Below are 12,869 nucleotides of genomic sequence, written 5' to 3'. Positions count from 1 at the left end.
CAGACAAGATATAGAGTTCATAGGGGCACGCATAAATTCTATCACAGCAAGAGTATACCTGCCTGACGCCCGCTTCCGCGCCACCAACTCCCTGGTGCAAGTCATGACGTACAGCCCCACGGTGCTGGTCCTAACATGCCTGCAGCTGTTGGGGCACATGGCAGCAGTGACGTTTGTGGTACAGAATGCCAGGTTACACATGCAAAGCCTGCAGCATTGGCTGGTGAGTGTTTACAAACCGGCATCCCACACTGTCCACAGGGTAGTGTCGCCCACGACAGAGGTGCGCAGATCCCTAGCATGGTGGGAAAATCCCAAGAATCTGCTAGTGGGGGTGCATTTTCACCAACCACAAATTTCTATCTTTCTTACTACCGACGCCTCCCACATAGGATGGGGAGCGCACATTGGCAGCAAGGTGACGCAAGGGCTATGGTCCCCTGCGGAACAGACACTGCACATAAACATACTGGAGCTCAGAGCAGTGTTCAACGCGTGCAGACATTTTCGAGATTACCTGCATGGCAAAGTAGTCGGGATCAATACCAACAATACCTCCACTATGTTCTACATCAATCGACAAGGAGGGGCACGATCCCGTGCGTTATGTGCGGAAGCAGTCCGATTGTGGAACTGGTGCATTGCCAACAACATAACGTTGAAAGCCTCGTACTTGCTGGGCGCTCACAACGTGAACGCAGATCAGCTGAGCAGGCGCTTTGTACTCACGCACGAATGGCAGATCTGCTCTGACCTGCTACGGCGCATATTTCATACATGGAGGTTTCTCCAAGTCGATTTGTTTGCCACCCAGTACAAGTGTCCCCAGTACTGCTCCAGAGCAGGAATAGGGCGGGGGTCCCTGGGGGAAGCATTCATGATTTCATGGAAGGGCCCTCTACTCTACGCGTTTCCCCCCACAACGCTTATCCACAAGGTTCTGCAGAAAGCCAGATGGGAGAGAGCTCGCATGATACTCATAGTCCCAACTTGGGACCGGCAACAATGGTTTCCCTTGCTTCTGCGCATGTCGGATAGTCCACCACTTCCCCTACCGGTGGCGCCGGACTTACTCATGCAGGCTCAGGGGTCCATAGTGCACCTGCACCCTCAGGGTCTGCGCCTACAAGCATGGTTAATCCATGGCTCAGCGCCTTCGAGAGCACGTGTACGGAGGGAGTACAGCTAGTTCTAGAGTGTAGCCAAAGGACCTCCACCAGAAGGACTTATGAACAGAAATGGACTGGATTTACAGCCTGGTGTTCCGCCAAGCAGTTAGCTCCCCTTGACGTTCCTATAACCGTAATACTAGAATACCTATTGGACCTCAAACGAGACGGGCTTTCTCTATCCTTGCTAAAGGTCCACCTCACTGCTATATCAGCTTTTTGGCATACAGAGGAAGGGCCCACTGTATTCACTCACCCTATCGTCACAAGATTCTTGAAGGGGCTGGTAAACCTTTACCCCCCTCGAAAACCGCTTCCGCCATCATGGAATTTGGACTTGGTGCTCAGCACGCTATCGGGACCACCCTTCGAACCATGAGCCACGGTACCCCTCCGACTCCTTACAATGAAAACAACCTTCCTCCTTGCGATTACGTCAGCCCGCAGGGTGAGCGAGCTCGCAGCAGTGATGGCAACGCCGCCCTGCAGAGTGTTCTCAAAGGAGGGGGTTACCTTACGGTTACACCCAGCCTTCATTCTAAAAGTTTCCTCGGAGTTCCATCTTAACGAACCAATAGTTTTACCCTCGTTTTACCCGAAGCCTCACAGCTCCAGCAAGGAGGCGCGCCTACATCTCCTAGACGTGAGAAAGGCGTTGGCCTTTTACATAGACAGAACTAAGTCCTTCCGGAAAACGGACAGGCTCCTAGTGTCTCTCACTCCCAGGTCAAAAGGGGAAGGCCTCTCTTCACAGAGAATTTCAAAGCACATTGTGTCCTGTATAAAAATGTGCTACGAGCTTCAAAAGACCCCTTTGCTGGCCCCGCCTAGGGCTCACTCCACCAGGGCAGTGGCGGCGTCAACAGCCTTCTTCTAGGGGATCACGTTAAAAGACATATGTAGAGTGGCGACCTGGTCATCCTACGACACCTTCGCCAAGCATTATGCCCTACATCGGGTATTCAAGGAGGATACCCGTCTGTCGACAGCAGTCCTCTCAGGGGCAAGCTGCGCATGAATCGATTACCCACCTCCTTACTTGGGTTACTGCTGGGTAGTCACCTATTGTGGAGCACCCACGGGGACCACTCGAAGAAGAAAGAGAAGTTACTCACCTGTAGTAACAATGGTTCTTCGAGATGTGTCCCCGTGGGTGCTCCACCACCTGCCCATCCTCCGCGCTTCGGATCTCTGTCTAGTGTTTTTCAGGAGCATCCGAGGCGGTTGGTCAAGGAACTGGCGGGGTCGGATCACGCACATGGCCGGGGGCGCGCAAGGGAGCGGCGTGCGTCGGCACATGCGCGATCCAATAGAAACTGCTAGAAGAATTCCGATCTGCGGCGCCAGGTGAGCCCGACACCCATTGTGGAGCACCCATGGGGACACATCTCGAAGAACCATCGTTACTACAGGTGAGTAACTTCTCTTTTGTCAACCAAAGAACAAAAATTTTCATATAGAACTAACCATGCCAGTCTATATCTTTTATTTCAACATTTCGTTACATCACAACTAAAGTTGCTAAGTAAATTTTAAAAAAGAACCTACTATTGTACATATAATTAAAAACCAACAAATATTAAAAACTATCTAAATCTCAAGGTAGGGTGACCATATCTCCCTGTCCCAGATGTGGATATGCGAGGGGGAGGGGAGAACTATCCACAATTAGACATGAGAAATGCTTCTGAATATGCTGATGGAGAGTAAACCTTTTCATAGGAATGGTAATTATATTACAGCACCCATGACCAGTGCTTATTTTGTGGCAGTACTTGCCAGTACTGAGTCCTGGCCTCTTACCAGCCCCAGTCATCAGGTTGGCTGGGGGACAGGGGCGGGGAGCCAGCTAAGTACCAGCTCCTCTTTTTTTTATTACAAAGGCACTGCCCCTGACTATAGGGGATCTTTAGGAAAGATGCTTCTGACATACTAATACAGGTTGAACCTCTCTTGTCTGGCACCCTCATTACCTGACTGATGCCAATACAGGATGTCAGTATTATCTCGCAGCATTACCAACACTTCTGCTGCTTATTGGGCTCCTAGAAGACATTTAGGAGTAAATCAGAGACAAATAACAGCACAGAACACTCAGAGTCAGAACTTGTGTCTATAAATAAACTTTCTGAGGCCATAGGAAGCTTGGCCACACCCATGATACCTGCTCGTTCAGCTAACTAAAATCATGCTGGACCATAGATGTTGCCAGACAAGAGGTTACCGGACTAGAGAGGTTCACATGTAGTTTAAATCATATGCGAAGGAAAGACAAATGTATGATGATTTCCTTTTGGATCTTCAAAGTCTTCAGCTTAATTCTGGTCTCCTTATGTGGCTGATAACTCAGCAAGAGTTTATAATAATTGGAGATACACATCTAGAACTGGAAGGGACCTCAGGAGGTCATCTAGTCCAGTCCCCTACCCCCTTGGCAGGGCCAAGCACTATCCCTGACATCTATTTACCCCAATCCCTAAATGGCCTCCTCAAGGATTGAGCTCACAACCCTAGGTTAGCAGGCTAATGTTCAAACCACTGAGCTACCCCTCCTTGGATGATGTGGTGCAATGGAAGAGTTTAGTGAGTGAATAAGTGAATAAATAGCGCCATTCATATACCATGAGGTGAATGTGGAGATTAATAGAAGCCATACCATTACCATACCCTACTGTACCATACCATTCAAGTAAGGTGCTTTGTATCTTTTGCTCTCATTGGCATAACTGGGACGTGAATACAGCACTGTGCTGGATCATACACAGTTTAAAGTTAAACCTCACTTCCTTCTCATCCCAGGAATGTTATGTTTGAGAGCATTAAAAAAAATAAAACAAAAAAAAAATACCCACAAGCTGAAATACCTATCAGGTGGGCATGTGCATGAAAGACCATGATTGAAGCCTTCATGTGTCAGGACCTGGCCTGGTGCCTTGGTGAGAAAAAATCTGAACTTCTTTGAACCAGCTGCTGAGAAGAGGGCTGATGATTTGGCTTTTATTAGGCTGCTGCCCTAGATTCTGCTTGGAGGGAGCTTTTATATGAACTTATGTTCAATAGGTGTCTGATAGATTTGAATTTGTACCCTCTTCAGGCTGTGCTATCTCCCTATATATAGCTTTATGGGTGCTATATAGGGAAATATTAATTCCATTGAACTATCTAAAACCTTTTCCTGCTAGGTGTGCTGTATTGAGGCCTATGTTGGAATTGCAAGTGTGAGTGTTTGGGGGGAAAAGATGAATGCATTGTATAAGCTGTTAGTAAGGACTAGATTTTTTATGAAAAGACGGACTAAAGGAAACCTTTCAATTTATTACTGGTGAGTGGGTCAGAGGATTTATTTTCAAGCCCTAGGGCAGGGGTCTGCAACCTGCAGCTCTGGAGCTGCATGCGTCTCTTTAAGGACTTCTTTGTGGCTCCCAATACTGTAATTGCAAAGTAAAAAAAAAAATCCTCAAAATGAAAAATTCATATCTAAATAGTAAACACTATGTGAGCTTAAAACTTTGAATCACTCTGCACTAGCACCCTGCAGAGAGATAGAAGATTCAGGAAAGTCAGGAAGGCAGTGGTACAAACACACATGTACATTGTGGGCAAATAGAATATGTACAAAGGTTTTAAATGTCCCACAGTAAACATATATCACATTACAAATCATTGTGTGTACTGTTCTTAAAAGGGGTTACAAAAAGCATGGTTTGATGTTATTCATTAGGGACCATCTTGTCTTCACATGTATTGCGGCTCTTGAATTATTGAGGTTCTTTTACTGAATTTGGAAAAAAAATGGCTCTTCTTGCTATTTTGATTGCTGACCCCTGCCCTGGTGATTTTTTTTCAGAATTGCCTAAGTTACTTAACAACTCAAATCCCCCTTTCAAACATGACATAGGTACTTAGACTCTTAAAACGGAACTTAAATTCCAGAAGTCACTTCAGCTTTTAAAATGGAAATTAGGCTCCTAATTCATTTATCTACTTTAGAAAATTTTAAGCCTAATCTTGATTTCTATAAAAAAATAAAGCTTTTTTTGTTTGGTTCATTTTGGATTGCTTTTACAGATATACCTGATCCCTATGAGCTGCATCAACTTCCTTCATGAAACAATCTCGGGTGGTGCTAAGTTCTACTTTACTTATGTACAGCTAGTCCCAATGAAGAGAAACAGGAGCAGTGTATGACTCTTCAGGAAAAGATTTTTACCATGCATAAAAATATTTTGTACAAATTCAATATGACAATGGCTGTTTAAGCTGTGTTGACATGAGACCATTTCCTGTTTAATGTCAGGTTAACATCACTGATTTCCTTTTATGAACAACCTTTTATCAATTACTGAATGCTGCCCATGTGTCACAAGTAATGTTTTACTTTTTCTGTTACACTGAATAATTGTCTCTGCTTAGGCTCATTTTAAGACTGTATGGGTGATAGTTATGTTAAACAACTGTATAGACCTTAAAAATGGTGAAAAGTATCAGAAATTGAGTGTTGCAGACCATGTCAAAATATGGAATGATAAACTCATGTTGGCATTAGAAAATTTGACGGTATTAATGTTTATATAAGGGCCAACATGGGTTTGGGGGAGGGGGTTGAGCCATGATTAGGGCTTCTAAGCACTGCAGAAATGCAAATGCATACTAATACGAATAATTAATGAAAAAAGAAATATAAAAAATGACTAAATCCATAGTAACAGAGAGTAAGCCGTGCTAGTCTATACACTATCAAAACAAAAAGCAGTCAAATAGGAACTTTCTGAGTCACTGTAGGGGCTCGTTTGCATACTTGACTCAATCTAATTCTTGATCTTCCCCCCCACCCCTCCACTCTCTGATTTGCTCACCTTGATTATTTTTTTCTGATTTGTCCTCCTTGCTTACTGTTTTTGGTTCTCTGTGCCTTAAATATTGAGTCTGTTCTGGTCTGGCTACGGTCTGAAGAAGTGGGTCTGTCCCACGAAAGCTCACCTAATAAACTATTCTGCTAGTCTTTAAAGTGCTACTTGACTGCTTTTTGTTTTGACTAAATCCATGTTTTGCTGAAATCAATGGGAGTTTTACCATTACTTCAGTAGCACCTGTATGATACCCTGACAGTGCATTCAGTCATGCAGAACCCAACCCCGTGAATTGCTGAGCATGCTCACTACTGCATTAAGAGCATTCTCTGCTAAACTCTTCCAGTGCCTCCAAGGGTTGAGCCCCACTACTGAGCCATTTGGGTTATCACTGATATATTAACAGCATACAGAGGCTGGGTCTACATGAAGAGGTACTGCTGGCAGCTTCATGCTAATGAGAAGTGTCACAATTGCAAATGGCCACTCATTAGCATAATCACATGGGTAATTAACATAGCCAAGTGAGCTCTCGCTGACAGCAGAAGCTGCTGCCAGCAGTGAACAAGCCATTTATATGTGCCTCTGCTGGCAAAAAACTCCTCTGTCACCAGCCCCTTATGCCTACATGGCCTATTTACTGCCGGTAGCAGCTTCTGCGGGCAGCAAGATCTCGCATGGCTATGCTAATTAGCAGTGGGATTATGCTACTAAGCAGCCATTTGCAATTGTGAGACTGCTCATTAGCATGAAGCTGCCAGCAATACTCCTCTGTGTATACCCAGCCAGATATTGTTATGTCTGATCCATCTTGTTTGTCCAGTACAGAATGTTTAGGTTCATCTCAATACATTTTTATTGGCATTAAACTATATCATAAAAACCCTTGATAATTCTGTGCAATTTTATTCCTCACCTGAAAAGAAGACAAGGATATAAAAGATTATTGTTAACCCAAAATCTCTTCTCCATTCTCATAAAACTGATTTTAGACACCAATAGAAAACTGAATTCTTACCCCCTGTGGATTAATAAAAAGGCTGCATTTGCTAGAACTACCAATTACTTGCATTTCATGAAAGCTAAATTTGTTTAAAAAAGAAAGAAAAAGAAAAGAAAACTAGAAGCTCCTTTTTTAATTTATGCTAGAGGCTTTTGAATTGGGTAATGGAAAGTAATTTGAAGAGCACATTTACATAAAATAGAAACCTGTGAGCAAATTAAAAGTGTTGTTTAGGAGCACCAGAGAGAGGCAAAATCTATACTCTGTATCTGACATTTGTCTTGAGATTTATGAATTTTACATTGGATATAACATTTAAAGTTAATTAAAGATATAATTAGCTATTTAATAAACAATATGTTTTGTAACTTCATTAAGGATGCTCCCTGTCTTAATTGTAATGGTCAAAAAGGTTGTCAGAGAACTGTACATTAACTGCAGTGATAATAATGATTTTATATGCTAATAATTTTTAAATGAATAACTTGTGTGGCTTTTCAGCCACCTGGGGAAAATAATTTATATTCCTAAAGCTTACTTTGAGGAGAGTGGATATCCTGGTAATAACATGTTCATTCCTTTTACATTAGTGCAAATGGTAAGTATGTTAGACCCACTGGTAGGAAAGGATTAAAAGCATCAGCATTAGAGAAGCGTGAACATTTCAGAGAGAAATCCTTCTTAGAGGGACCTATTGGGACCCTGTAACTTGATTTTCTATTTATTGATTAGATGCTTCTTGTTTTTGTTATGTGAAACTGCACGGAGACTGAATCTTATTGCTGTGCAATACTGAATACAAAAATATTCATTAAGATAACAACAAGAGTTCTATTTTCCCCTTCATGGTGGCATTTAGCTTCCATTAAGATTAATGTGGGTTACACATGTACGTGAAGGGACTTAGCCAGAAAAAAGAATGGACACTTAAGGAGATCTGTCTGTAGATTTTTGCAAGTACCAGTTTTAAATATTCCATGTTCTTGTAAAATATGGGTGCCAGATATTTAGCTGAGGGAGAATTTGGAAGAGCTGCACCTAGTTAGTGTTCAATCAATAGTTATGCCTATGTTGGAGATTCATTTGCTTTGGAGTGCTGTGTTCTAAAATCCTGTCTGAGGCCAACAATGTATGAAGCACCAGAGGAATAAAGGAAGAGGCAGATGCCATACAAAAATATTGCAATCAACAAACCACCGTTTGTTCTTTGAACGAACATACCATTTTTCTCCGCTATGCACAATGTACTGCAATAAACACAAGGCCTAGTAGTGCTGACACAGGAAATAAGGCCCTAGCATTCACCTTCAAACAGTGAAAAATGAAAGATGTAAGAAAAACTTAATAACTGGGGGTTTCATTATTGACTCCAGTTGATTAGCTACAGAGTATGATGATGCACTGCCATGTCCTGTATTTGGACGGTTATAGATAGATGTGGTACATCTGTTAGATATCTCTTCTCAGACAAATTTTCACTCTGTATAGTATGTCAAGCAGTAGATGCTTATACATCTTGGACCTTTCTAGTCAGCACTCTCTCATCTGGCAACATCCATAATCCAGCATGATTTTTGTTAGCTGGACAACCATTTATCATGGTGTGGCCAAGTTTCCCATAGTCCCATAAAGTTTGTTTACAGCCACCAGCCCTGGCTTTCAGTTTTCTATGCTGGTTGCAGGGGGTCCTTGAAAAAAATAATAGATAAGTAAAAATGACAATAGAAAAATAAGTTTTAAATAAATTGCAAAGTTCCAATCAATCATTTCTTTTAAATTACATATCTTCTAATAATGTTATTAGTTGCTGTCCAAATATCTATTTCGTGGTTTCCTTTTTTATTTAATGAAATGTACATAGTGGCTAGAATTGGCTTTAAGGGGGGTCTGCGAATGGCTTGCGGGGGATGATTGGGGGGTCTGCACTAGTGGAGAGGTTGGAAACCACCATGCTAAACAATATTGATCTGTGGTCTGGCAAATTCTCTCATTTGGCACCGGTCTGTTCCTGAAGGTGCTGGATTGGAGGTTCAACCTGTGTAATATTCCTTCCTCAGGCCGCAATTTAAAAAAAAAACCACATAGAACATATTCTAAAGATACTTTCTTCAACCAGGGCCTTAGTGGCCCCCACTACATTGTTATGGGAATGTCACATTTGTGACCATGTTACACAAACTGATACCTAGCATGTGACAAGGTGGGAAAATAAATCCTGTGTTAATGCCAGCGTTTTACTCCCCTGGCATATATAATGATTACGTATGCAATTTCTCTACGTTGACACAAGACGTTAGGGACAAAACATATTGAAGAGAACCTTTGTAATGCTACTTTAAAAAGGTGAAAAACAAAGTAAATTTACATGCAAAGCTTTAACAGGTGATGCAAAGGTTTGTAACAATTAAGGAGTCATTAGAGCACATCCTCTAATATATATAGTTATAACTCTGGTAGCATATGAAGTATTTCCTTTACAGATCCATACAACACATTCAATGTAATCATAATTTTCCAGAGTCACTTGTCTGATGTCCTGCATTCAGAGACAGTTGTCCATGTTTTGGACTAATTGGCTGACAAATTTATTTTCTTTTAAACAGAACCATTTTGAGGTTATAAGTGCCAACAACATCTGAAACTAGATTGTTTAATTTAAAAATGATGGACTAATATGTGTAATTTGGGGTGTTTGTTTATTTACTGTATAGTGTACTTTTCCACACTCAGGCTGTTTCTACACATGCCACTTTCTCTAAAAGTGGCATGCTAATAAACAGCCCAAATATGCTAATGAGGTGCATATGTAAATTCCTGATGCTTCATTAGCATAAGGTCATGTGGTTTGGAGTCTGGAAGACGGTGTTCCGGACTCCAAAACGGCATGTAGAAGCATGGCACTCGTAGGGTTTTCCAGAAAGAAGTCCTCCTTCCAGAGGCCCCTTTATGCTAGTGAGGCATGGAGAATTTGCATCCATGTCTTATTAGCATATTTCGGGCTGTTTATTAGCATGCCAGTTTCGGAGAAAGTGGCATGTGTAGAAACAGCCTCAGTGAATGCTAGCAGTGTATTTATAATCCTGTTCACAAAGTGACTATCATAGAAATACTGACACAAACTTACCTATAGTGCCGTCACTGGATACCACTGTCATGAATAATTTACCCTTTTTTTTAACCCATTGTGTATGTATTTTTCTGTGTTTAGTATTGTTCAACTGATGATCCAGACAGCATTGAGGGTAATGAGAAGGAATAATAGTTTAGATATATTCTTTCCTTGAACTGCTGGTTGAATTAAATCTTTTTTGTTTTCCCTGTGGACATACAATCTATAACATCCTTTTGAGACGAATTTAGAAACAGGGGTCTGCATTCTTTTATTCTTAGTCCAAAGATTAAAATTGATCACAAGATACACAAGGGAACAGGCTCAATGTGGTTAACGAGCACAGTGCATGGCTTCTGTTCTACTTAACTGCTCTTACAGGTTACAAATATTATTGATTGCAGAGGTCATTGGGGGCTGGAGAGGTTATGTGGCTTGATGCTATTTGGCAATTTTTGAAGGATGAGAGCTATGAGCCCTCATAGCAGTTGGGACAGGTATAGTTTAAATCTGACAAAAGGAGATATATTTTCCTGTGAGATGGCAAAGCCCTTCAGGTAAAAATAATGAATTGAAATTTGATAGGTTGTTTTATCATAGGTCAAATGCTGAGCTGTAGAAGAAGGGGTGGGAGAGATTTTAATTATTACCCTTTCATCAAAATGCACTCATAGGCTTTCATTCCTGGAGCTCAGCTGCAGACAAATTAATAGTGCTTGGAACTCTCTTTGCAAGGCATCATTTTTAGTATATGTAGAGATGGTTACATGGTTTTAACTAAATTTGGAAATACAGCATAGGTGGAATAACATGTAAATGATTACCTAGCTTGTCTCTACAGCAGTGCATTTTTTGAAAAAATAAGTACATAAATAAAAAAGAGGAGCAGTATGACTCTTCGCCTGCCCTCCACCCCTCGCTGGGTTCCCACAGATTTGGCTGCTGGAGGGGTGGTGGGGGTGGGTCCAGCCCCCGGCTCCTGCTGCTGCAGGGCAAGCGGGAGCTCCAGCTCCCAACCCCTCTCTGCTGCAGGGCACAGGGGATCTGGCTGCCAGCCTCAGGGTAGCTCCCAACCCCTGTTGCTGCGGGGCGAGCAGGGTGTCTGGCTCCCAGCTCCTGTGCTGCTTTGGCCCCACTGGGGCTCTGGCAGTGCCATGGCAGCTGCTGAGCCCCACCAGCAGCCCCAGCTGTGGGAAGCCTTGTGAGGATGTGCTGGCTTGTACCACCACAAAAAAAACCCTGCTCTAGAGTATGCTTTTTTTTTTCAAGTGGACATAATTCATATATTAATATCCTCAAGATTTAAGGTAAACAGCAGTATTGTACATTTTACTAGGTTTCCAAAGAGCTAGAAGAAAAAAAACCCTATTTGCTCTCTGTATTACATTTCAGATATAAGGTTCTAGTGTATGTAGTTGCACTTAAAAATATCTCACTTTTGTAGCTCAAGTTCAGCATACGTTTAAATATTGCTGTCCCATTTGAGAAAGTAAGTCCAGAAATGCCCCATATTTCACTAAGTCAAATGCCAATTCAAACATGTAAAAATAGGAATAAGTTGGGAGCAGGTCAAGAAGCCATACTGTCAATCCCTATTTAGAGGGCCTGATTCTTTTATCAGGCTGTTAGCATTTTAGAAATACTTTGCACAAACGTAATTGACTATACAAGGTGCAAAGCCATAGATAATCTGTCCTACTGCTTACACGGTCTTCCTATGAATATAGTTTTTTACAACACTATATAAATCAGACAGAAAAATCAGAATCCAAGTGGAGCTAAACTCAATGTTACAAAATATAGGGATTTTTTTTTCCTTTGCTATTCTCAATTATTCAATTGCAGTGACTTTTAGAGAAATACAGAATTAAAGATTATTATGAATATCAATACATTTTGTCCTTGGAATGCTTACAATGTTAATCTGGTGACATATGAATATTGTATTACAAGTATAGGGTCAGGCCTTCAGCTGGTATAAATTGGTGTTGTTACATACTTAAGGGAGCGTTGTCGATTTACACCTGCTGAGGGCCTGACCAATAATATTGTTCCAAAATACTACCATTCATAATAAATGTCACTAATATAGAGTGGCAACTATTGACTTTTAGCCTTTGCTTCTCCGCACGGTGAAGAGCATTGATGTTAATAATGTTTCTTTCCAATGCCAACTAAATACATGTGGCTTTTTGTGTAAAACTTCTTTCTGTGTGAATGTGTTTCCCAGAGGCTTCCATTGATTTTTCTCATCTCCTAGAACATTTACTGTACTTGGATTTTATTGATCCAATTTTTAAAGATTTTGGTCAAATTTTGCCATATCAATACTTTACAAGAAGAAGGGTATCTTTAATGCCCACATTTGATTGTTCCTGATGAAGATTCCCATTCACTTAGATCAGTTGTGTGCCAGTATGGATCCCCATACATTGGGAAAGATGCATTTGAAGTAGATCGACACATGATAAAAAAGTTTGACTTTCTGCTGGTATTTTTTTCCTTTTTTCTATACTCCTGCTTCCTGAACCCCACCCTGCCCTCATCTTGTATACTTTAATTTCACCCACACATATTGAGACTTGGTATCACATCCAGTGTTCTTCCTTCCATAGGGATGTGGATGTGGCTCCTTTTGGAGTGTTTGGTTCAGGCTCATTGGAGCTGAAATACTGATTTTACTGCTTTTGTGCTTCCCTCACTTATGCCTCGTATAGTGAACCACAGGAGAAGGTTGG

At 41.6% G+C, this 12,869-nt stretch overlaps 1 protein-coding gene across 3 annotated transcripts in view; it reads left to right on the top strand.

Moving 5' to 3' along the window:
- Positions 1–12,869, top strand: part of DPYD (dihydropyrimidine dehydrogenase) — a 725,075-nt gene that overhangs the window by 337,235 nt on the left and 374,971 nt on the right. The window contains exon 9 of one of the 3 annotated variants that reach the window (XM_075003001.1): positions 5,238–6,480. The exons of the other annotated variants lie outside the window; for them this stretch is intronic. Coding sequence (XP_074859102.1) covers positions 5,238–5,278 — 41 coding nt within the window. The 3' untranslated portion in view covers positions 5,279–6,480. Of the gene's footprint in view, positions 1–5,237; positions 6,481–12,869 lie in introns of those variants that run through there. 3 annotated transcript variants of the gene reach the window in all.

Source organism: Carettochelys insculpta, chromosome 9 (assembly GCF_033958435.1).
Source record: "Carettochelys insculpta isolate YL-2023 chromosome 9, ASM3395843v1, whole genome shotgun sequence".
In the NCBI taxonomy this organism is placed as follows: Eukaryota; Metazoa; Chordata; order Testudines; family Carettochelyidae; genus Carettochelys; species Carettochelys insculpta.
Note: the sequence above shows the minus strand (reverse complement) of the source record. Positions and strands in the feature narration are given on the sequence as shown.